Here is a 25,789-nt window from a genome sequence, read left to right as displayed (position 1 = left end):
GCATTTCAATGACATTTCAATATGATGTAATATGTTCTTTATTAGGATTTAATATGATTTACTGTTTCATGATTTTCTTCAGCATGCAACACGATTTACTACAGTACTGAATCGATTTAAATTATACGCTTATACGACACATAAACTGTCAAAGTTGCATATTCATCCAAACAAATTCGGTAAGCATTTGCCATGTATGTATATGGCCTCCACTTTTGCATGCATATTCCAGTTAGGCGCATTATATGCCAACCAAATTTTAGGGCATATGATGTTATATATACGCTTGTTATGCGATTTAATGTTTGCTGGGTAATGTCTTCTAGAGGCAATATTTATTCAGACCGCTTGAAGTTCTCCAGAATTTGAAGTAAAAGTCGCTTTGTTGTTGAATTCATTCATTATATTTGTGGATTTTCAGCTTGGAAAAGTTTTAAAAAAAAACAAATTAATGACCCAGAGACAAAAGTCTCCGTTGATTGCTAAGAACATAAGTAATCAAGTGACACTGATAAGAAAAAGCAAGCGAATGGCACTGAGTCAAAAGCCCTACTTCTTTTGACGATATTTTCTACCAACAGTTAGAATTTCATGGAAATAATATACCTCAAAAACCCACGAACGCTATCGTACTGAAATGTCCACACATATTCCATGATGTCTTCAAAATGTCTTCGCAAAATCAAATGCCTTCACAGTAAGCCAAATGTCTTCAAAATGAAGACATGTCTTCAAACCTGGCATCCCTGCTCAGTAGTTACATTCAAGCAAATATATACGCATACACATTCAGGTGGCTCGCACATCGGAGCAATAAGCAACTAGCAACTATCAACATGCAATAAGCAATATTATCGCCAATGGGTTTTTTGGTTTTTTCATTTAATTTTTGTTGGTCTCGCACACCGACGCAATTCAATATCGCTAGCAACACGACGTGTTAGTTGAAAACCAACTTATCGCCCATAATTTGGCGAGTATCGCTCATTAAACAGGTTGTTCGCATGATGTCAGGCGTTTTTTTTTGCTTTGGTATGCCATGGTGCTTCTGACACTCGACCGCAACGGTTATGTTGTTAGCGCCATTCTAAAAGAGAAGCATAGAAATAAAAGTTTTCTCCTACAACCGGATGCATAGCTTTTTTCAAAGCTGTCTTCGGTACTAAATAAAGCGTTCTTTTTCAGCAACAGTTGTCCGGACATCAGGAAAGGAGGAAGCAGCCGAGAAGCCCCCAACGGCCATTCAGGAAATTGGTTCGGTCGGATTGGCCACTTTGACCGGCAGTTTTCACTGCCCCTTGCGTGTCCCGCTGTTTGCGCCCGTTTCATCAGCAACGTTTTCCCTGCCAGTGACGCGCGATTTTGGCGCAATTTTCTTCTCATCAATCATCAGCAGCTCAGGAGGTGTGAAAAGAGGTTTTCTTCGCTTCGTCGCTTCGAACCGCTGCGGCGATTGCCCTGCCATCGGCGGTATCCGGTCCCTTTCCCCGCTACCCCACTACCATTTGGTGGTGTATTAGGAGCGGTTCTTCAACACGATCGGTGAGTGACCAAACCTTTATTAATACCAGGAGCTAGTGAGAAATAGGACGCCCATAGGGTATAGGTTAGAAAAATTTTTTTACTACATATCCCAAATTGATTTTATTTAACTGACATTTAAAAAGTGATTTTTTCCAAGTGTTTTTAAAAATAGTGTTTTTCCGCCAAGTGATTTCGGTGTTTGTTCTTGTAACTGCGTTGGCATTGTCCCCCGCCGTTACCGTCCTCCGCCGTTTTCGTCCCCCGTCGCACGTCGTATAGTCTACTTTGGTTCGTGAATATTTTTCCGCGCCTGGCTGTATTTCGATATAGCCAGGCCCCAATCATGGCTTCCAGCAGCTCCGGCGCCGGAAGGCCAACCAATATTTACAGAGGTGTTACCACCACTCGTACCTTGCCCAGATGGGCTGATCCTTTTGGTGGCAATTTGCAAATATTACTGTTGAGAGCCACTGAAGGTAACATTCTCCCATCGAATCCTTTCACCGTTTCCAAATCGATCCAAGGAGTGATCGGTACGGAATTTAAAGACGCTAAACCTCAACGCGACGATAAAAATCGCCTTCAATATGCGCTACATCTACGAGATGAAAAACTCGTTCAATTGCTTTTGGGTACAAAGTCGCTGATCGACGAAACACCCATTGAAATTTTATACCATCCCACCTTGAACCAACGCAAATGCGTTGTGTCCTGTCGTGACGTAATGTTCTTAAACGAAGACCTCCTCCTATCTGAACTAGCCGACCAAAATGTAATCGGCGTTAAAAAAATCTTACGATTTGACCCAGTCTTGAAGGAAAGAGTTCCTACTTCAACCATGATCCTCACCATTAACGGAACAGTTATCCCTGAAGCAATTAACTTCGGATTCCTCCGTGCTTCAACAAGAAACTTCTACCCAAACCCGATGCAATGCTTCGGATGCTTCGCTTTCGGCCACACTGCCAAAAAGTGCGCCAAAAAAATCCAACTTTGTCGTAACTGCGGTGTAGCCCACCCTGAACTTAACACAAATAGTAATGATAAGGACAAAATTAAAAATTTTATCTGCAATGCACCTGCCTCTTGTGTGAACTGCAAGGGAAATCACGCCTCTACCAGTAGGAAGTGCCCAGCGTGGATCGCAGAGGATAACATCACCAGAGTCCGAATTGACCAAGGTGTATCTTATAAGGAAGCTAAATCCATTTTTGAGAACAAAAATGGTCCTTCCTTTGCTAGTAAGCTTCAAGAAAGACTAGTCAAAATCCAGAATACTGGTTGTTCTCAATGCAAATGCAACTGCAATCAGGCTAAGCAAACTTCTTCAGAAAAAGCAGTTCCAACCCCGTCCAGTAATCCACAGGAATCGGAACTCAGCACCTCCTCGTCAGATTCAGAATCCGACCCAGAAATTTCTATGGAAATCGAAACTACCCCCTCCAACAAGAGGAAAAATACAAACAAAAGGTCAACCTCAGATGAATTCAAATCATCAGAAGAGGAAATTTTTAGAGGAAAAGAATCCAATAGGAAGAAATCCAAAAACCAAAAATATAACTCAACCCAACCAGCCAACGAATCCAAACCATCCACTTCCTTCCAACCATCCACTTCCCCCCAACCATCCACTTCATTCCAACCAACCACCGCATCCAAAACTAAAACCTCCAACCAATCCAACCATTCAAACAAACCCACCCCACCTGGCAACAAATCAATTGCCAAAGCTTCCAAAAATGATCCTAGACTGAAGAACAAATCCAGCAAATCTACCCATTCCTAATCTCAAGTCTTCTGATGAGGAAAACAAGCAAACCAAAGAAGTCCAACGGAAACGGACAAGGAACGAACAAACAAATCAAATAAATGAAAGAAACAACACACACACACCAACAATAAACACCCACATAACAACAATCAACAATCACATGCTAACACTCTATACCACTCCACTCCAAATAAAAATAACACTAACACAAATAACACACACACCAGGAAAGTTTCCAGCCCTCCAAAGGGTAATAATAAAAACAAATAAATTATTCCTTCTATTACATAATTTTAACCTTTGATCTGCAGCATTTTTATATCAATCAATATTATTTTAGTTAAACCGAACGGCCCGGAGTTGCCGTCCACCTTATTTTTGAGGGAGGTAGGATGGACGGCGGCTCCAGCCCTCGATCTCTTGATACTATTTACCATACTTTTCATAAAATAATTCATAAATCGAAAGACCTGGAGTCACCTTCCGCCTTATTTAAGAGGGATGGGACGGAGGGCGGTCTTCAGGCTTTCACTTATTCATATTATATTTAATCTGATTAATTCTTTAAATAACTTTCAAAATCGTAGGACCGGAAACCGACTCTCACCTTATTTTGGAGATGGTAGGGTGAGCGGCGGTTCCTAGTCTAATATTATATTTTCTCTAAAGGCCGGGAGTTGTCCTCCATTTCACTCAGTGGGAGTGATGGCGAAGACTCACGGTTGCAGACACCATAAGGACAGCACTATCGGACGACGCCGTCGAGCAAAAAAGGACCATCGAGTTCCTAAAGGATACAGGTTTATTCGATCAGATCTAATGTCAAATTACTAAATCTACCTTTACTGATAAAACTACGTTTGTTTTCTCTTCTAATTTCAGCAAAAGATGAGCAGGTTTTTTACGCCCTTTTTAGAAGCGAGCTCGTCAAGCACACTAAAAGGGGCTTTTTCCCTGCTCCATTTGTTTGGTTGTGTTTTTGGCCCCAGAGCCGTGTAGGGTGCGGCGTTGCGACATACATCCATAGCGGTTACTAGGACTGAGTCGAACGAGAATAACGAATTTTGCAATAGTTTTTCTTAGTTTTCCTTTAGTTAAATTTCCCGCCCTCAAGGGCAAGAGACGAATGAACTCTCAGAGTTTAAAGTCTCTCTAATTCATTACCATTACCATTACCATTGGTATGCGAGGAACAACAAAATATGTTGCCTGTTGCATATTGGCGATCTAACGTACAAATCTACACCTAAACGGCGCTGCGGTGAAAGTGATGATGGTTCTAAATTTTACAATGTGAGCTTATGGAAGGTTTGTAGTTTTTTCTATAAATTACAATGTCAGAATCATAAAATATAATTTGATTGCGATGAGTTTGGAAGAAATTGAATTCTACCCAATTCTAAATATAAGATGTTATTTTCTTACCTCTTTCAGTAGAAGAAACTGTATAAATGTTGACAATGGTTGAATCAAAAAAGGAAATTCGAGAGCACATTCAAAACCAAGTTGAAAAATGCATGGTTACTGCATGTGAGAACCACCTTGGAAAGTCCGGAAGTAAAATATATGTGATTTGTTTTTCAGTTTTAGGTTACAGAAGCATACAGGAACAATCTGAGAAGTCGTGTCTTTCATCTCAAAGGTGAATATGAAAAAAACGACTACAGTTTGCTAAGGCATATGTAAACAGACCTAAGGAGCTCTGGAACAAGATCCTTTATAATAAACTCAAAACACTTCCTCAAACACCGGGCTTCAACACTATTGAGTATCTGTGGTGGGAATTCAAGTACCATTCGTAAAATAAAAATCCAAGGAACAAAGCGGAACTCAAAACGACGATTACGGAGATCTAGGAGGCACTTCCGTCTACAGTGTCCAGAAATCTCGCCACGGCGCTTGCAGGAAGTGCTGGACGTCAAAGGGGGCCATACCAAATACTAGGGGATTGATTTTTGTTATCTGTTAACATTTCTGAACTGATTTCAATTTTCTTTTTAAGAAAAAACTTGAACTGTTCACTAAATATTGCCACGTCTTAATTGGAGATTTTTTGTTTGTATTTTGAATATGAAGTAGAAATATGACCATTTGAATTTTTTTCTTATCACTACATGGGCGTAAAATGGATCAATTTAACGTTGAATATGAGTCACATTTAATTATTTACTGTTTAACCCTTTTTAACTCAAAAATAAAAAAAGCAGCACGAGGTGTATACTTAATTTTGCGTGCCGGAATAGATTGATGCGAAAATGTCATCAATCTATCATGGAATGACTAAGCAATGAGCGTTTGAAATTAGACATTTTTCACGGTGCGATCGATTTTCATTTTCCAATTTGTACCCCCAGTATGTTGACGAAAGACATAATCCTACGTCAGGAGTGTTTGTGGGTCAAAATGTAGTCACATCACGCTGGAATGGATCGTATACTGTTCGTGACGTGCAACAACTTCTTGATACAGTTCATACTCCTCTATTTGTGGACCGATCTTAACCAAATTTTGGGGTTTGTTGATTCTCATTATTTACTAAGAGAAACTTAAGTATAGAAATGTTTGAATTTGAGTTCATCTAATAAACTAAAACAAACTCCATTTTTGTGACGTGACAACGCATCATAATACTTGTTGTTTCTCATAAATTACAAAATGAAACCTAGTTCTACCCACTGCTCTTCAAACAAGCATTTAATAACCCATTCAATAGCATATAGAGGATGGAGTTTGGTTAAGCAAGTGCAGAGATATCTCAAAAAACATAAAAGTAGTGTAAACCTAAAATATTTTAAATTTAATTATGTAGTTTTGAAAGCTCACCCATCTCAAAGGTTGGTGCATAAAAATTTAATTCGTTTCAAAGAATTTATGTTATAACTAGTACATATTCAGATACTGTTTTCAATTTTCTACTGAAACTTGATTTAAAATTTGGTTCTTTGGTGCACAACCTCATGTAATTGGTCAATTGTTCAATAGATTCCGCTAACCGACTTGTTTATTCTAAATACGTGTACAAGTATTTACGCGTTTATAATGCAGAATTCGTTCGTTGCATTCGTTCATATGGCGGCAAACGGCGTTTCCTAGCAACGAGTACGATTGTTGTTCCAACTGCCACGAAAGCAAATATCGCCCACAGATGTTTGTTGTTCAACCAAAAGCAAACATATTTGCCAGCAATGGTTTTTAGTAAGTATAAAGAATAAAAACTGTTAAGTATTGGAAAGGCAATAAATTTGTCCGTCTTCTTTTAGTAACGGAGAAGCTCATCCGCAAACGGTCCGAGCACAATGAACTTATCATCGGCACTCTGGAAGAACTTTCTCTCCACCAGGAAGATATAGAACGGATCGAACACATTGGTAACTGGTGCAAGGATTTGAAAATTCTTCTACTCCAATCGAACCTCATTTCAAAGATTGAGAATCTGCAAAAACTGAAAAAACTTCAATATCTCAACTTGGCCATTAACAACATCGAACGGATCGAAAACTTGGAACCGCTGGAATCGCTGCATAAGCTGGACTTGACGCTCAACTTCATCGGCGAGTTGAGCTCGGTGGAATCTCTGCGAAATAATCACAGCTTGAGAGAGTTGTTTCTCACGGGAAATCCTTGCACGGATTATCCCGGCTACAGGGACTATGTGATGTGCGCATTGCCCCAGCTAGATTCGTTAGATGGTCAAGAAATCACAATAACCGACCGACTGAAAGCTTCCAGACATTTCAAACAGATAAGAGACAACATAGTTCAGCTTGAACTCAAGCATAAAATAGAAAGAGATGAACAGAAGGTGAGGGTTGCCGAGATGATTCTGGAACAGGAGCAAAACGTGACGGACTTGGACGACGAGGAACGTGCGAAACAATTTTGGCAACAGAAGAGTGAACATTGCCCTGAGATGCGAATCATGATGGCTAAATATTCCGATCGAACTAAGCAAAATCCCGCTCGCAATTTTAGCGATCCTGGAGAGCCCAAGAAACGAACAATTCTTTTTGCGGCGTGTGGAAGACCTTACAGTTTGAATGAACCAAAGATAAAGTTTGATTTTCACGATGAAGAGGATCGGTATGAGCTGAATCTTCACGTTTATAGGTAACATTCTACAGTGCTGCATTTTGCTCTTGAGTTGCCAGAAGAGTTTTGTAAAATTTCAGATTCCTAGATACGTCTCTCATCGAGGTAGATGCTCAACCGAACTATGTCAGAGCTACCATAAAAGGGAAAGTGTTTCAGTTGGCTTTACGACACGAAATTAAAACAGATGCATCGACATGCAAAAGATCTACTATCACTGGTCATTTGTTGATCGTTATGCCCAAGCTGAACCCGGAAAATGTTTGTTTTGATCAGTCAAAGAGTAAGAGTAAGCAATATGATTTCGACATCGTAAAACTAAATACGGAAATGTTATCTTCTGAATTGCAGGTCAAACTAAAGAATGTTCCAGAGGAAAAACGAGCGAAAAAACGGAACTGAAAGGTGTTGTAGATTATCGAAACATTGTAAGTGACGGTAAAACTGGCAACAATTCTCAAATTCAAACTGATGACGATGTTCCGCCTTTGATTTAATTTCTCAATAATATGCGCGGGCGAACTAAACTTCTAACTTGTTTATTTACAACTACGTAGATAGCAGTTCTTGTTCAAAGTTTTTGAAATCTTCTTCATTAAATACACTTTCCTCCGTTTCTTCCTTTTCGAAAATATCATCGGCCTTCACCACATACCGTCCTGTTTGTGCTCGTTTGAATAACTGTAAAATATTTTTAAAAAAATGTAAATTTGCGAATTTTCACGCTCTACAAAATATTCAAACCTTGGCGCTGGTTTCATTGGAAATATTAGCGGAACTTAATAGCAGCAGTTTCCTTATGTTATCTTCGGTATTATCCTTTCGATTTTGTATTCGTTTCCGAGCTTCTATGACAGATAGATTCTTGGGGCGCCTCAACACTTCCTTCGATTCCTTGTGACCTTTTTTGCCGACCGAACGAACCATTTTATGATGCTGTGGTATTAATTCTGATCCATTTCCTTTCTGTTGCTTGTCTGAAAAAGGAACACAATTTATTGTTATTCACCAGTTTTTAAATCCCAGTCGTTATGGCGGGTTTGAAAATAGGTGTAAACGGGTGAGAATAAATATGATACACTTATTCGAGGTATATATAACTTGAATAAATTCAACATATGTAAACGCTTGTGAATTTCTCACTAGTGAGAAATCACTAAAGTTGGATGCAGTTCTACTTCAGGTGAATAAATTCACCGAAAATATGAATATATTCATTTTAGAAGTTCACGCTAGTGTAAACGGTTAATGCAATTTTTTATAAATCTCATCATATTTCTTCACATGAATATATCACTAGTCTTAACCGACCCCTAGATTATAGAGAATCGCGTCGCAGGACTGTTTAAGATATACCTTTGACCGGTCCAGATTTCTTGCTTGAATCCAGCAAGCCTTCCTCCACAAGAGCCAACGCTTTTTTGGCTAACGATTTGGACATATTGAGACGAAATTCAGACTGAATACATATAAATGAAAAACAAAATTTAATATAACTTGTGAGTGGATTTCTGTTTGGATATTTTTGTTTTCATTCATGCACGTGTTGTTTGACAGTTGAGATTGCCGCATCGGTCAAAGTAAAATTCATATTAGCGCGTACAGCTGGCTGAGTGCTTGAATCAAAACTAATACACTGACTCAAAAAATAATTATTTAATAATAATTAATAATATATTTTAAAATTTACAAAATCTATTTTGAAAAATATAGACTTTTATCAAATGTTAGATATAATTAACATCATTACCAGAGACAAGAATAGGGGAATGGTATCAATTAAAGAAATTATGCAACTTAAGAATATGTTAAACTTTTTTTTTTGTGAATTTCAAAGAAACTTCCGAATGCTTGCTTTCGTACATTTTTTTCAGTTAGAAGTTATTTGTAAGTGAAGCACATCGCATTGTAAAGGGGTCAAATATCAAAGAATGATTAAACTGAAACTTTTGATTTAAATCGACGTTTTATTTCACAACTGAAACTTTAAATTTTTAGACCGACGTTTTCCCGTCTCCACACGAATGATCCAATCTCGGGTTTTTCACAGGGGTTAGACATCAATTGAATATAGGCTACCCAAAATCAAAATCAATATGGCGTCTTTGTTTACCAATATATTATTTGCGGGGATTGAAATCGTTGAAATCACGGAGATAGTATGCTTTATTTCTAACTGCATGAGCGATTTTCATATTTCGGTTTCAAATGGAGGTGTTCACATTGAACATGAAGTTTAAAGTTAGTCACTATTCAACTATATAACCGGACCGAGTTGTAAGCAACAGTAATTGACAGAACCAAAATGTCAGTGAACCGCAGCAATATTGGGTACACTGGCAATATGAGGAATTTGACGTTTTAGTCATACCCCTGGTTTTTCACCGATGACGTTTCGAAAGAGCGGCAACCACACCGAACGAAAACACACGGAATACACACTCATCTGAAAGGTGTCATAACCGGAATAAGTCGGAACACAAATTAGCAATCTGGCCATAAAATCATATTGCAGCATATATTTTCTTTATTGCACTACCCAGCAAACATTAAATCGCATAACAAGCGTATATATAACATCATATGCCCTAAAATTTGGTTGGCATATAATGCGCCTAACTGGCAATATGCATGCAAAAGTGGAGGCCATATACATACATCCCAGCAAACATTAAGTCGTATGAATAGCTATAATTGGAGGCGATATACATACAACCAAGACACATTTGTATGATATATGATGCAGATAACTAGCATATACACACAAAAGTGGAGGCGATATACGTATATGCCATATTTTGTACGCATATAAAGCCGTATATAACGATATGCGATGCTTTTTGGACTGATATGCGATTTGATACGACAACGTTACCACTCAATCCATCGATGACATGGAAAATCGTGTTTTTGCATTTTATGCGATTTTAGATATATATGATCGATATTTTGATTGATATTTTATGCGATTGTGATTTGATACGAAATTATATGTGACTTATCATGTGCAAAGTTATACGATTTAATGTTTGCTGGGATGGCAAATGCTTACCGAATTTGTTTGGATGAATATGCAATTTTGACCGGCTATAATAGCGACTTTTGCCATACTCATATACGATTTATTACAGACATAGAAAAAAAAACAAATGGCGCAAAATATTTTCGTGAAATATTTATTATAGCCTCCCAAATCGCCATTTTTAAATATGAGTATTTATGTTTGTAGAAATAATAATTGTTTGATTGACTTGTGTTGGGAGTGGAATATGAATGTTTGAAATGGCACAGATTGATGTTTGGTGAAAACTGCTCCGATGTGGGTTCGAACTCCGGTCGTCTGGATTATCATCCACCAGCTATCTCGCTCGGCTATCTGAAATTTAATTCAACAGCGGTTAAAACTTTCGAGTGCATCAGCATTTCATTGACATTTCATTGACTGTATTGATTTAAATTATAAGCTTATACGACACACAAACTGCATCAGCGTAATATACAGTAAACATTCACTAACTGGGCGAAAAGGGAAGACCACTTATCGACATTCGCGTTTTAACTGGTCCGGCATGTTAAACGTCAAATAAAATCGAGGGAAACTTCAATGAATTGTTTGATTCGTATTGTTCCTGTAATTGGATAAACAAAAGGATTCCAATGGAAGTTTCGCATTGAGTGCAACAACAGGTATGACATATGATTTGAGAAAATTATTTTTCTGTAGTTTAATCAATGTTTTTGTCGTGCGAATTAATGTCAATTTTCATAACATTTAAAATTACATTCGAATGCCCCTCACAGCAAATCTTCCATTTGAATATGGCGTCGATTGTTTACGAAATTCTGCTTTTTAACTGGTCCAAAAACCAGTTAACGTTCGCCCAGTTAAACAGCAGACCAGTTAAACCACGACCAGTTAGCGAACGATTACTGTACGCATATGATGCGGATTAAATATATTTTACGACAATGTGCATCATAAGATCGATGTTTATTATACCGAATTGCGACTTAATTTGATAATGGTATTTAAAATCGAGTTTTTACATTTAATGCGATTTCAAATATACACGACACATACTTTGATTGATATTATATGCGATTATGATTTATTCGGATTTCTTGTAAGACTTGGCACGTGCAAAATTATACGATTTAATGTTTGCTGGGTACCCACTCTACATTATTGTGTCGAATCGGTCCCAACAAATTCGTATTCGACAACCAATTACGAGCCAAGGATGTGCCAATCTGGCACCACGTCGACCGATCGCAGCACTGCTTGAATCTTATTATAGCTTTGTTTGTGTTCAAGAAAATTAAAATAAAAAGTGCAGAAAAGCGTTCTTTATAATCATTTTATTATACGCATAAGACGATAAGACGATAAGCTGATCACTCAACTCTGGTAATACCATCATCATTCGAAGCATCCTCCTCATTCAATTCGTTAACATCACCGGCCGGGATTTTCATACGTTATAATGAGGGAGAAAGAGCGGCAGCAACAGCTGAAATAAAATAAATTTTAAAGCCTAATCTTCTATCGTCTTCGCTAGTAATACCATTCTATTTATCCTCCTCAGTGTGGCCGTAATATATCGTAATTAATCGTTTCATGTTATTCACATCCTCGCTAATCATTCTTCAATCACTGGTGTTCCAGCTGCATGTTCTCCAGGACGGGTTTGGTGCATGAAATTTGTGCCGCAACAGCTGAAATAAGATGAAGTTTACTTTTGAGAATAATGAAAATATAAGCCTACCGTGTTAGCAAGTCATTTGATTTGGGAAATTACCTTTTGCTGTTGTAACCATTCAACCACTGCTTCAATGTTTTGTTTTTAAATGTAGCACTCGCTTTCGTGTTTTAAATGACAGCTTAGCGAGAAAGAGAGAAAGCAAAGCTACAGTGATCGCTCTGTTCAAGTTATCTTGTGAGGTAATATTCCAGCACTTTTGTAGCACTTTTCGTCGCTCGGCCGACATGGTGTCCATAACTGCTCGAAAATATAGGAATTTGGGTAGTTAATAATTTTGTATACTTGAAATAGAAATTTGAAAACCTACCTAAAATTTAATACCCTACTTAGCCTAGTTACCTATACAGGTTGTTGATAATTGTTTGTTCCGAGTGCAAGCAGTCTACTCGAAACATATTCAATTTGGTGGCGAATCTGGTTTCCAGTGTTTCAACCCCAGCCAGATCATGGACCTCTGATGTTCTTGTCCAGGGGGGAAGGTTAAGAAATCATTTTGAGGAATTTGTTTTGGATTCGTTGGAGTTTGAGCCAATGCATCTGGGCACAACTGCTCCAAATAGGCATGCCATACTCAATTACCGGCAAGATGATTTGTTTGTAGACAGAAAGCTTGTTACTCAGACACAGAGAAGACTTTTTTATTAATAAGTGAGTATAATAATCTGATCACACAGGATATCAAGGCCCCGCTGGAGTTTTGCCGTCAGAGCACGTGTTATTCGTCCCTTATAGATAATAGCCGTATCATCTGCGAACAGAGATAATTGGTCATCATCTGGTAAGGGAGGAATATCTGACGTGTATATGTTGAACAGCATGGGTCCCAGGATGCTGCCTTGGGGCACCCCTGCAATGATGTTCAGTTTCTCTGAACAGACATTGTTCAGCGAGATCTTGAATGTTCTGTCTGAAAGGTAGTTTCGAATTATTTTAATAAGAAACACTGGAAAATGTAGCTGATGCAGCTTAAACAGCAGACTATCATGCCAGACATTGTCGAATGCCTTTTCGACATTCAATAATGCCATTGTTTTGGCGACTGCTTTGTTCTGCCTGATGGTGTTTGTTACCTTGACTAGCTGATGGATCGTTGAACGACCTCTCCTGATCCAAACTGCTCATCAGGGAGAACATTGTTTTCTGTTGCGAAAACCATTATTCTGGAGCTGATCAGATGAGAGTTTTCCTCAGAGGAGATGCAATACTTATACGCTAGCGACAGTTTATTTACTATGCAAGGGTAGAGTTTACTCCGCAAATATTCTCTTTTCGCTATCCCCCTTCGTTGTTTCTATTCTAGCGGCTGCATAAGTTGTCCGTTATTGACAGCTCTGTTCGGAAAAGCACACAAATGGACAGAACAAATGTATGGTGAAATAGGAATGCTTCCAATTTTCACCAATTTAAACCATATACAGACTATGGGATTGTCATGTATAACGCACCAAACAAATCTTAGAAAATTTCCGATTCGATTGGTATGCAAATCGTTAAAATCCGTTCGCAGCAAAAATAGTTATTAACGTTACCTTTACGAGTTTTGATTGCATTTATAAAGCGAGTTGTTGAAGAAGACGCGATCCATTTGAGAACTCATACTTTGTAGCGTTTACCTAATCAAGCATCACCGGGTTCTCATGACCATAGATACTTGTAAAGAACCTGCTAATTGATGTTTCGTATACCGAGGATTATTCTCGTTCAACTTCTTCGATTATCAGCAGTTGCGCACTGGAACTTGCTGGACAACTCAACAACTAGAAGCGCATTCCAGTAAATATTACAATTCAACGAAGATAGGCATCCCCCGTGAAATAATGTTTCGTTCGAGTTCTTGAAAGACACAAACGAAGCGGAAGCTGAATCGAAACATAGAAAACTACAGTGGAACCTGTAAGGGGGATCCTGCTCGGGTCTTCAAAATCTCCGACTTTCGCGCCAGAGGACCACGGCCCTCTGTCGGGATTCAAAGTTATGATTGCCCGGACTAGCGTTTTCGCTTGGCCACGCGACAGTATCCACCTTCAATTGACCTTTCAACCAACTTACCAACCAACTTACAACCGATCCGAAATTTTCGATTTCGGAAACAACCAAATCGACCAAATCAGTTAGATTACCTCACTAAAAATTAAGTAAAATAAAAAAAAAAAAAACTAATCCAGAAACTTTCCTTCTTTGAGGAGGCGATCTGGCGTAGTGGTAACATCCATGCCTCTCACGCTAAAGGTCACGAGTTCAATTCTCACTCCCGACATTCTTCCAAAAATGGAAGTAAAAGTGACGAACCAGCCAAATGAGTTGAAAATCACTATAATACAGATAAAAAAAACTTTCCTTCTTTCAATCGTCTATTTTTTCCAAATTAAACCTAACTCCTAACGATGACGTCGCTCTTAGCCCTGCTCTATGTGTATATCCTATCTCTATAAGGGTTTTCCCTACTTGGGAGGGGTTTGTGTGCGCACACTTTTGTTTCAAGGTACTGACGAATCGAACGATGACGTTGCAGCACCGGTGATGGAACGATGGAGCAGCCTGATGTTTGCTGATGCGCTCGCACACCGTTCCGCTCACCGACGTGAGTTTTCGGGAATCTCGCTGGCGTTGGCAGTCTTTTCCCTTGACTGAGGCAAAACCACGGTGGAGTGTTGCCGCTTGTAGCGTACGGCAGCCGTGGGACCGAGCTTCCTCACCGATGACCAACGCACTCCAGAATGGCCTATAGTAGTACGCAACTACGACAATAATGAATTGAATATACTCCGGACGCGGAGCCACAAGGCTACATAAATTAATGGTGTCATTAATGCCCTGTCTACTACCGAAAATACATATTTTATTTTTAGTTTTAAATTTACCTCCGTTCACTTGGTGCGCAAAAACTGCTGCAACCGTATTTCTTGTAGAATTGTTCTACAATAATCCTATTCACAAATAAAATTAAAATTACACAAAAAACCTATTGTCTAATTCTATAAATGACTCACTTCTATTGTTTTTTTGATTCCACACAAACTCACGATTTTTTTAATATTAAAAAAAACTCCGAAAATTTCTGGAATAGGAATTTCTAATTAAATCACAAAACTTTACTTGACTAAATATTATCTCACCAAAACAACTATTGAAATTTAACACTCCAAGAATCAACTGATTCGCTCGGCGGCTCAGAAGGAAAAGATCGAGTCGGTTTTGTTTCGTGAATTCGAAACCTATCGAATATTCTAGAATACTTTTTCCTGTCCTTTTTCCTTACTGCTTCCGGTTTCACGAATATTGTTCGTGACTTAATTCCCGCCGCGTCATTTTTTGAATATGGAGTCTACATCGATTTATCACTTAAGTCTGATTCCAATAGTTTGTCTACTACTAGGCGTCAAATCTACTTAAACTCTATTTGAAACGACTATGCTCGTTTCAAACCCCGATCATCCGCGAGCGGATGAACCGCGGTGCGGATTATCCGCGAAAGCGAGTTCCATAGTAATTCTATAGAGTTTCCCAAAATTTGCCAGCGTAGGCGCTTGCTTTTTTGTTTTGATCATAGCTTTCATTTTTTTGACCACTGGTGAACATGACCTTGCAGATGGATAATTTAATGTTTCTGTATTGATAAAACATAGTTTTCATACTGAAAAATCTTTATTCTGTGTTTACACCTCATTTTTGGTAGTATATCGCGTTATCCGCGATTTTCGTTATTCGCGGTGACCTAGCCAGACTATTCCGCGGATAATCGGGGTTCTACTGTATGTCGTTTTTTTGTAATATTACAACATTCCAACATACCAACATACATTCCATACCCTCACAGTAGGCAAGCGTGGAAATTTTCGTAACCCCTACCCTCCCTTAAGTCGTCCACGTGGTATGTGGACAGCCCCTTTGGGCTACGCCTACTATGATCGCTGCTATAAAATGAACAATGATTCCGGATTCTAACTGAATCGAATCTTATTGCGGTTTGTACACGAGTTGATGCACGGTAATAGTTTATCAAATGATTCTGGTCTATGTTTCGAAAACGTTTTAGGCTTAAAATGGACAAATTGATTTTTCGATGATAATTTCAAATTTTATTTTTTTTTAATAATTCTTACCGCAGAAAAAACTTTTCTGTTCAACATCTTAATAATACAAACTAACCAACATTTGTTTCTTTCTTATTTCGATCCAGGTGGTCACTCGCAATTCACCGCCTTCCTCCTATTACATAGTCATATGCGTTCTTCCTATGAAATAATATTATTCAGTTCAACCATTTTGTGTATACGCGCGGCTTGATAATACCCTTCCAAACGCACTCTTCCTTGTTAGTTATTGTTGTCTGTCTGCTACTTTTGAAGAAAAAAAAATCAACTAAATACCTACTGCTTCTAGGCTGCGCTCGTGTTTAATTTGCACTACACTGTTTGAAAATTAAAACTATCAAGTAGCGCTCTGAATACCTAATATTCTTCTCATATGTTATTTTTTGTCTGTGTAGACTCGCACTTTCCGGTGCCTTTCAATCGTCGGAGAACGTGTCTTTAGGCGCGTACAATCATTATTTTTTTAGAATGGCTTATGTTTTTTTGTCACACGCAAGGAGCGCAAGGGAGATACAGCGTGGGGAGAAAATGGTTAGTTAAACTTCTGCCTCGCAAGTGTTGTGTTATCATACGCATCACCTCACCTCACACAGACACAGGGTGTGTGTGAGTGATTGGTTCATTTATCTTAGTAGTAGGCAAAGAATTGTTCACTTTTCGTTTTCTATAAAAATAAATACTTATTCGTTTATATGCGCTAACTTGCTGCTGCTGTTTCACCTTTCTTCGTTTTATCTAATTGGATAATTATCTACAACTGGATTTTGCATATTTTTCTGTTCTGTTTTTTTGCTGTGCTTTTCGTGTTTTTTCTTTATTTCTACTCTACTGCTCTTACCTATATACAATGCTTGTTCTGTCGCTAGTTAATCTTTGCTTACCCATTTCTGTGAGGCCCCTCTTGTTATTAAACTTGTATCTAGGACATAACAAAGTGCACCCATAGGAAGTTGAGAGATATTTGCAATGACCTCTTCCAAAGTTTTTTTTTACGTAGAGCACCTTACCGTTGATGAGAGGAAACTTAATGAGACAAATAAACGTCGGTTCTTATAAATATAAAGTATCATGAATAAAATGATGATCGAATAAACGCGAAGCCTTAAAAATACAAGCCTTAACTAAAGTCTCTATAAAAGCAGTCTACTTCTCACTAATTTTGAAGAATTTCGATGTCAACAGAAGAAAGTCATGAAAAAAGCTCAAGGTTTTGTCGGAGAAACTCGCTGGCGCGCTTCAATGCAGTGCATCCACCTCCACTCAATCAAAACTATGACCGTCATCCTGATTGTTTGCACGGATCTTTCTGGGGGAAAGGTCCGGAACATGCCGACGCGGTTCGCCACTGTGCTCTGATCGTAAAGCTCAAGGATGAAAGATATTTCCAAATTTGCTGTAGACCAACCCTCACAACTGCTCTCGGGTATAATTTACTACTGAACTGAGCCAGTGTTGCGAATGCTTTCACTTGCGTGTGAGGAATGTGACAATGAGGCCGCGCGGGTGAGCAGCGTGAATGAAGTCTGAATCAGGATAAATTATTCATGAATATAAACCATATTGTTGGAGAGCATATGTGAAGGTTGTGTGTGGGCTGGCAAATATGGCTCATACTCGCGCAGGCGAGTGCAACTCGAGTTCTCTTGGTCTCGCAGGCAAGTGGGAGGTGGTTTTCCGCTTCACGCTCGCTTCGCAACACTGAACTAAACGGGCTGAAAAGGAATGTGGTTACTACAGGGCAGCAGCTTGTGTTTAGAGCTTTTGTTTTTGCTTGAAATGGATGCATTGCATTGCACTGCACGAATCGTGACTAAACGGTCCTGCAGTCATTGTTTCTTGATTATTGCATTTCTTGAATATACCAGGCTGGGAAAATTAATATGATTAGAGTTAACAAATACAATGTAGTAGAAACATTGGCAGAATAGTAAAAGCTAACGAATATTGATGAAGCTCTATTTTACTTTGTTGCTAACGCTCAGATGTTCTATTTGTAGTTTTAACTAATCTCCATAATCTTTCAAGCACAGGACTTGGTTGTTCAGCTTAGATCACCGATCGTTTAAGAGATTGATTGCAGTTTTTAGCTACCCAATTTCAATCTGACTACCATCAACTGCAAAATTACCAATGAACACAACAGCGTTTTCAACAAAAAGACGATCTTTATCTTCAGTTTTTCCGTTTTCGCCCTAACCGAAGGATGGTAATTGATGACACAACATAACCAACAAAAACACAAAATCAAATTTATTAACTGACATATTCCTCTTCAAAAAGATATGACTACTTGGATCATCTTGGATCAAATTTATTAGAAACGAATGCCATTATCCTTCATGAGGCAGTATTTTATTACTGAGGCCAAGCATAAATGGTTGGTTGAAAAGAACAAGGAAAAATTTTGGCACACTAGAAAGGTAGGTAGACCATGAAAGAGAATTTGCTGGAGAAATTGAACGTAAGGCAAACCGATTTTTCTGCACATTCTCACAAAACGTGGTCCGAAAAAAAGTTCAAAGCGAAGAGGAACCACATTTCCAGTAAAAATACATCGAATAAATTAAAGAGAATCGGGCATTGAAACGTTTCTCAAAAAAATTGTTACATGACGAAAACGAGAGCGACTCAGTCGCACCTGAAGATTGAGATGAAAATGTATCATTCAATTTTCAAGTTAGTGATTTTGAACGATTCAACAACCCCGTAACCAACATCGACTGAGAAAATTCCAAGTGGAGACGAATCAGTTTCGACCTAGTACGAAAAGTGGTATAAGTTGAACATGTACCTCCGAAAAGACGCAAATTTACCCTAATGATCGGCAAGGTATGGTGGGTTTCTGAGCCAGGGCATCCATACCATACACTTAAGGGAGCAGGCAAAAGATTCTTCCGTATGTGATAGATTCTTCGGTCCTCTGTCAGTTACACTTCCAAAACACTTGTATTAAAAGGAAGAGGTACATGAGCAAATTCATACGATTTGCATGGCGTTAACTTCCTTGGAATGATTCCGTTATCCCTCCTCCCTACTCCGACCATTTCTAACTAATCAGCTTTAGAATCCTGTCCAGCAGATGGATCACTATGCAACTCTTGATCGTCTTCGACATGCTACGAGGTAACATTTGACATAAGGGCCAAAACTTCTGGATTGATTGATTTGATCTTTTCTGTTATAGAGTCTTCAAACTACAAAGTTCATTCGCTCCGTGCCTTGAAAAAGGCCAATCAATCTTCTAGCATTCAATAAAGTGAATGATGATTTGGATTTCGAATGACATGGTTGAGGACGAAAAAGATTGAAGCTTTCGTGACTGATGATAAAAAAAAAATTCTAACTGCAATCCAAAAAAAAGAATGTCACTGGCCGAAACCAGACTGACCGAAACCGAACGAAACCATCACTGGGGGACGGAATCGAATTCAATTGAAGTGATCAGTGTTTGCCGATTGACCGTTTCACTGAATAATTCGCTTTCGTTTATTCAAATCTGATCTAAGAGAAATCACTTCCCCCTGTGACATTCTTTTGCTTTTACGTGCTACAAAAAAGGACGAGACAACTCCGCTCCGGTTCGCACTTCATGATACACGAGCAAGCAAACCCAAACCGTCATGAACGGTTTCGGTGCAGAACGTTTATATTCTTATTTGCCTCGAACTCATTACATGTCAAACCTCTCCATGCATCATGGAGCAGCAGGATCATACGGCCTACGCAAAGCGAATGATTCATATTCAAATAATGCAGCAGATCCTGACCCATGAGTGTCAGAGAGTGCAAACTATGTGAATATTTAGCTAGATAGATGCTCAGGGAAGGGTAGTCAAATTATATTTTTTAATTTTTAACGCTGCTATCCCTTGCAATAAATGTATTCAAAAATTTAGCTAGCAACACCGCTCCAGTGAGAAACAAAAACTCTCTCGTTTTAGCTCTTTTCCCATTCGCCGCTCTCCACAAATGGTGACCGAATGATGACGCAATTTTTAATGTATCATTTATCGCTATGCACTTGTCTGTGCAGCGGTTATTCGCTATAGCTAGAACGGGACGATATATGCGACTCAAACTTGTATAGTGGTGTGCGATGTTTGGTAGAGCTCGGATATGCAATCAATAGGCTTTGTTCCTCGCTTCGTATGTTCGTTTGGTGCAACAAAAGTGAATACTGGCGTTCGGTCATCATCCATCCATGATAGGTCATATATTCATGAATGGTTACTTGCACGACACCTTGTGTATCATTCAATATTGACAGATATCCAAACACTGGTACTGATAGAGCCGAGCTGTGCGCGAGAATGGGTACAAAAAGTGATTCTTCAGTATGCCAACGTTCGACCTCACCTGTTAAACCGCCCGAACCACTCAAATGGAAAGTCTTATTCCGTCCGTTGTGCTCCCCAGATATTGCGCTGCCCGATTATCACTTGTCTCGATCGATAACACAAGACTTCTGTCGTAACCGTATTTGAGTTTGGGCAATATTTTGAATCATTCATTTGTAGCCATTTTTTCAGAGACGCAGGAATGGTTGGAGTGGTTGTACAAATAAGTTTTGAAGGATTCACAAGAATAAAGTTGTTTGCATTTGCGTGTCTATACGAGGAATGCTCGATAAGTTCTGTGACACGTAATCACCCGTTGGAGTTTGTTTGTTAGCAATAAATTTTGCTATGCGAGATAAGATAGAGCTTATTGCAAGGTCCTCATGTCACACTTTAATACATTCAATATTGCACGAACGTTGGCCAGGATTTTTTCGCAATATATACTGCATTGTGTGACACTCGTGGTCTACTGTGGTTTATCTTAACCGAACGCTCGGTTTTAAATACCTGGACTATGTGAGGAACACTTCGGGAAACGCCTCCAAGTTATTAGAACGATTGCCTATAGAGTACTCTGTACTATGAAGTTTTCAGATCATCTTTCGAAGACTTCAAAATACGTCCTACCTTTGCAGATAGTGACCAAATGTGACTAACTGATCAAGCACTACTTGAAAGACTGTATCTGTCTGTGTGGTTACTAAGGTTGTTTGTTGGTTTTTCTTTATGCTGTTTTTATATGAGCAGTATTTTGTATAAAACCAAGGTATAACCCAATGTAATCATAACCCCATAATATAAGTATTTTTGACGATTATTGATCTCTGCGGTCAGTGGTCACTTCCGGTCGACTGAACTGCACCAGAAAGTAATGGGTATCCCAACAAGATCGATATTATTTTCAATAGTCTTGACCAACGGAAGTTAAAAATCGATCTCTGATCATTTTGAAATCTAAGAAGGCGACCTAGTGTTAGTTGAAAAGAGCGGAAGTAAACGGAAATGGCCACACACCACGGATGATTATGGAACAAGCAGATGTCAAGTAATGATCTCAGAGGTCATTTCGGAGTTCAAAATGGTCACTTCCGGTTAGCCAAATTGAACCAGATATCAGTCGGGAATGGCCACGGCCCCACTATATCGACATATTTAGAATCGTATTGACCAGCGGAAGTTGAATATCGTGCACTGAGGCAATTTCGGAATGCTAAATACCGACTTCCGGTTAGCTAAAAAACGGAAATCAGCCGGAAATGATCATCGGTTCGACCACACCGCTGAAGTCGTTTTGGAATCCGATATGGCCACTTTCGGTTAGCCAGACCGAACCGGATGATCGTCGCTTGCACCAAACACTCTTGTCTACTTTCTACTGAGAATTTCGCATTAGAGAGCAATGTCTCCTTCAGCTGGATGCTTGGTCATTCTTGAGCTCCCGATAATGAAGAAGTCGACAGACTGGCAGGTTTAGGCCGGCACTGATAGAGGGGGTTCCTGTGCCTTCTATGGATGCTGTTCGTTGGACCAAAAATTCCACAAGGGAATCCTAATAAGTTGTCAAGAAAACTTTGAAGGTGTTTCAATGAGATGTCTTACCTCATCTGACGAATTCTTGTATTGTTTTTCCGACGTGGATTTCAAACGCTTTCAAAAAAAAAAGTCGTTGATTAAAATATCAAATGATCAAGAAATGACCGTATAGTGGATTGTAAGGGTGAATTCATTGATGCAAAAAGCTGGGAAATCCATCAAGAAATGTTCTTCAACTTGTACCGTCAATATGTTCCTGAAAAACGTTATCTAATGTAAAAAAATCCCCAACTCTTGTTTGAGTGAGTAGTTACGAGGTTAAATTTTGCTATCTGAAACTCTGCCATCAATCTCTTACAAGTGATCTAAACTCTTTTTTTACTATTATTACGCGTCGATAGCAGCAATTGTTCTGTCACTAAATGAGCGACCCGTTTTCTGTGTTATGGGGAGACCTTATTTGAAGGAAGGCGTTCTAACTAACCACAGTGATGAATGGAAAAGAATTGCTACGTAAAGTATTTCCTAATCCTACGAGGCGCAAGATGAAAATTGCCCGACATCGTTATTCGCTCGATTTTCACGATTTATTTTTCCGAGAATGCAGTATTGAGCGGAAATGCAAAACAATTGGATTTGGGAGAAGCGAAACAGAATTCCGGGGGCAAGTCTAATCCTACCGCGTCGTGCGCGCGCCGCTACTGGAATGTGTTTATGTTTGTCTCTGTGCCCAAGAGGTTGTACTTGTTCGAAACCATGGGTTCACCATTCCTTATTTCAATCCTAAACTCTATGAGAGATAATACTACGCGGGGGATTTATTGTATTCGGAAACACACATTTCGGCTTTCGTTGATACTGATCAATGAGCTTTGGCAGTTAAGGCGCGGAATCGGTAAACCGAGCGGATAGCGATGTCGGATTGCAAAGCAAAATTTTATCAACCGGAGAAAGAAAACCAGGAAGAAATGAGTCTTTCGTTCGTCGTTCATTTACTGATTCGGTGTAAATGTTTTTTCTATATGCTAGGAATAAACTTTTACAGAAAATTTTCTGAAAATGGGATCAGTCGTATGGATAATAACCTTCGCGCTCTAAAAAGTATAATCTTAAAACAGAAAAAAATAAACTCCTTCTCTTTCACAAGAAATATTCTCTACCAACTCTGTATGCCATCGTCCATCTGTCTCGACCTCAACTTACAGCAGGCCTCCCTTGCGCCCAAACAGTAGCGAACTGATCGTACCGTATACACTCTGCCCTAGCGAACGACTCTGTTCGGGGGCATTTGCTGCTGCTGCTGCAGCCGCAGCCGCCGAGTCCTTCTTGCTATTGCTCTTAGACTTATTACTACTGCCGCCCACTGTACCCAAATCCGGTCTTATGCCGGGTCTGCTCGACCCGTTCACCGTTCCGAGATCCGGTCGCTGGGATCCGTTAGCACCGTTCAGCAAATTGCGTCGGCTCTTTTGTCGCTGCATTTGTTTGAGGCGAGCGGCTGTTGTTGGCGAAGTGGAAGTTCCTTGCTTCTTAACGGTTTGCGTTGCATTATTCCTCTGTTCTTCTTCCGGCATGCGGGCGGCATGAGCTACACCGCTAACCGATGACGATTCACTATCACTATCGGCGTAGCCCCGCGAAGAAGAGTATGCCGCCGCACTCGATGAGCCAGAAGAGCAGTCACTTGCTCCGGATGAAATATTCTTCATGCTATCGATGGACAGTCCCTTCGTCAGAACCGCTTTTATCGTTTCTTTGTCGATCATCAACTCGTCCTGTTGCTGCTGCTGATGATGTTGATTCTTTAATCGGTTATCCTGCAGGTGTTTCAAGCTGGTCAGCTGCGCCATCGGACTCGACGTTCGTCCCCGAATGGTGGATGTATAGAGGGCAGAAGATCCATGCAAAGCCAGCGGGCTGATGCCGTGGCCGGAGTGTTGCATGAAATTGTCTACCCCCATGCTCTCGACTTTCTCCATGATTTTGATCGATCGGAGGGCTTTCTTCTCCAGCCTAGAAAAGGCGAGCTTGTTACGAGCGGTTAGACGAGAGGGACGTTCCATTTCGACGGAGGAGGATGAGGCTACGGCAAACTTCTTGCGTAGAATATCCGCTCCAGAGGCGAGCAGGCCGGATAGGAGAGGCGGTTCGGGCGATGTGGACCGCGGGGGAGATCCCTCTGTGAAATGAAAAAAATAATAATAAGAGAGCTGTCCACAACAAATGACTATTTTTTCATAAATTTAATTTTTGTATTTTTCGATCTGGCTCAAATTTTGCAAATACATTCTTTATAATCGAAAAAGGACAATTTGCATCATCCATTTTGCCATTTTGACTCTAGCCTTACTTTTGAGAAGATCCTAAGCAAAGATTGCTTGACAATTTAAAAAAATATATAACTCAGAAACGGTTGGTCCAATTGATTTGGCTAAGGCTAAGCCCCAAAATGTCGATTTTCGGGTAAAATTTTTTTTTCGAGATGACACCAGATCTCGACGTTTTATGCTTTTTTAAGTCATTTGGCATCGAACAAAAATTGATTTTCCAAATTTCCTTTACTCCCCCCTAGGAAGATTTTCGAGGATCAAAAAATCAAAACTTTGAGCGCTTTGAGGCACCCCTAAATCATGTCCGATCGAGCTGAAACTTTGCATAGATCATTTTTTGGGCCAATTAACAAAATGAACATGGTCGGTTTTTGAAATTTGACATGAACATTTTCGCTGCCACCCTAATATGTATAGAATGTATAGAATAAATTCAGGCATATGTAAATGCTGGTGATTTTTTCACTGGTGAGAAATCACTGAATTTTGATGCAGTTCTTTTTCAGTTCGCGATAGTGTAAACGGTTGATGCGATTTCTATAAATCTTATAATATTTCTTCATACCAATATATCACTAGTCTTAACCCATCGTAACACTTAAAACACAATTTTCTTAAAAAATATGTTTGATTTTTATTATTTCTTGATTGCAGCATATCAAGAAATAATAAAAACTAATGAAGTTTATTGCACAGTGCGCCAAAATGGACAAACAATGGACAAAAATGTTTTTTTTTTATGTTGGACTAGCTGATCCGGCAGAATTCGTCCCGCCCAAAGTTTGATTTTTGTTATCAATACCTTCAAACATTCACGTTTTTTACTAAACTCAAGTTCATGGGTCCAATCGCAGAACTGTTGAATTGAATTTACCATTTACTATAAAATTCCTAGCACTTCTACCAAAACTCATCATTATAATATCAGATTATTTTCAGACACAATTCTCGTTCAAGATTTTTCAACCACTTGCAAATAAAATGTTTCTCCGTTACATGGAATAGATGTTTGATACAGAAACAATGATAGAATAAAGACGGTGACCGGAATAAATCGCCACAGTAAACAACTGCAACAGAAACAACCGCTTAGAAAAAGTGTAGTAGGCTAGAAATATTTGGCGCGGGAAAAACATCATGTGCCTCACATTTCTATTATAAATTTATTCTCTTGTTCTCGTTTTTCGAAATTTATTCTGAGGACAATGTAATGGGGACGAAGTCCCCATTTGGCGAGGATAAGGAATCGAGGCGGCCCATGCCGCCAAGATGACGCAATCCGAGTCCACCGCCGACCCGCCGTCGGAAGCGGCGGTGTCTCGCACGCAAACCTGGGATCCACTGA

General features: G+C 39.3%; 3 protein-coding genes and 1 long non-coding RNA gene across 19 annotated transcripts in view; 1 reads left to right on the top strand and 3 right to left on the bottom strand.

Annotated features, from left to right (window-relative positions):
- Window positions 1-2,895: 2,895 nt before the first annotated feature.
- On the top strand, window positions 2,896-8,016 carry LOC129779889 (protein tilB). 8 transcript variants are annotated; one of them, XM_055787646.1, is made up of 7 exons: window positions 2,896-4,603; window positions 4,733-4,825; window positions 4,880-4,937; window positions 6,389-6,490; window positions 6,556-7,402; window positions 7,465-7,673; window positions 7,736-8,016. In XM_055787646.1, the coding sequence occupies exons 4-7, from the start codon at window positions 6,481-6,483 to the stop codon at window positions 7,879-7,881; spliced, it is 1,212 nt and encodes a 403-aa protein (XP_055643621.1). In that variant the 5' UTR covers window positions 2,896-4,603; window positions 4,733-4,825; window positions 4,880-4,937; window positions 6,389-6,480; the 3' UTR covers window positions 7,882-8,016. The 8 variants fall into 8 exon arrangements, with proteins under 8 accessions (XP_055643621.1, XP_055643622.1, XP_055643620.1 ...); XM_055787647.1 differs by having other exon boundaries at window positions 4,730-4,825; XM_055787645.1 differs by lacking the exons at window positions 2,896-4,603; window positions 4,733-4,825; window positions 4,880-4,937 and adding an exon at window positions 4,976-5,808 and having other exon boundaries at window positions 6,341-6,490.
- Window positions 7,908-8,922, bottom strand: LOC129779890 (uncharacterized). Its single transcript, XM_055787649.1, has 3 exons — window positions 8,741-8,922; window positions 8,129-8,361; window positions 7,908-8,065 (listed from the first exon to the last, which is right to left on the bottom strand). Exons 1-3 carry the CDS (start codon window positions 8,823-8,825, stop codon window positions 7,934-7,936), a joined length of 450 nt encoding a protein of 149 aa, XP_055643624.1. The 5' UTR covers window positions 8,826-8,922; the 3' UTR covers window positions 7,908-7,933.
- A 2,837-nt stretch (window positions 8,923-11,759) lies between these two features.
- LOC129779892 (uncharacterized) lies at window positions 11,760-12,314 on the bottom strand. The gene is made up of 3 exons (XR_008743792.1): window positions 12,184-12,314; window positions 11,950-12,100; window positions 11,760-11,895 (listed from the first exon to the last, which is right to left on the bottom strand). It is a non-coding gene; the product is annotated as an uncharacterized LOC129779892 (long non-coding RNA).
- Window positions 12,315-16,203: 3,889 nt separating this feature from the next.
- The window catches only part of LOC129779888 (trafficking kinesin-binding protein milt), a 298,718-nt gene continuing 289,132 nt past the window's right edge, over window positions 16,204-25,789 (bottom strand). For all 9 annotated transcript variants that reach the window (XM_055787636.1, XM_055787632.1, XM_055787639.1 and 6 more), the window contains one exon: window positions 16,204-24,293. In XM_055787636.1, the coding sequence (XP_055643611.1) occupies window positions 23,314-24,293 (980 nt within the window). In that variant the 3' untranslated portion in view covers window positions 16,204-23,313. The remainder of the gene's footprint in view (window positions 24,294-25,789) is intronic.

This window comes from Toxorhynchites rutilus, chromosome 3 (genome assembly GCF_029784135.1).
Source record: "Toxorhynchites rutilus septentrionalis strain SRP chromosome 3, ASM2978413v1, whole genome shotgun sequence".
NCBI classification, from domain to species: domain Eukaryota; kingdom Metazoa; phylum Arthropoda; class Insecta; order Diptera; family Culicidae; genus Toxorhynchites; species Toxorhynchites rutilus.
This window is presented reverse-complemented; position numbering and strand designations above follow the sequence as displayed.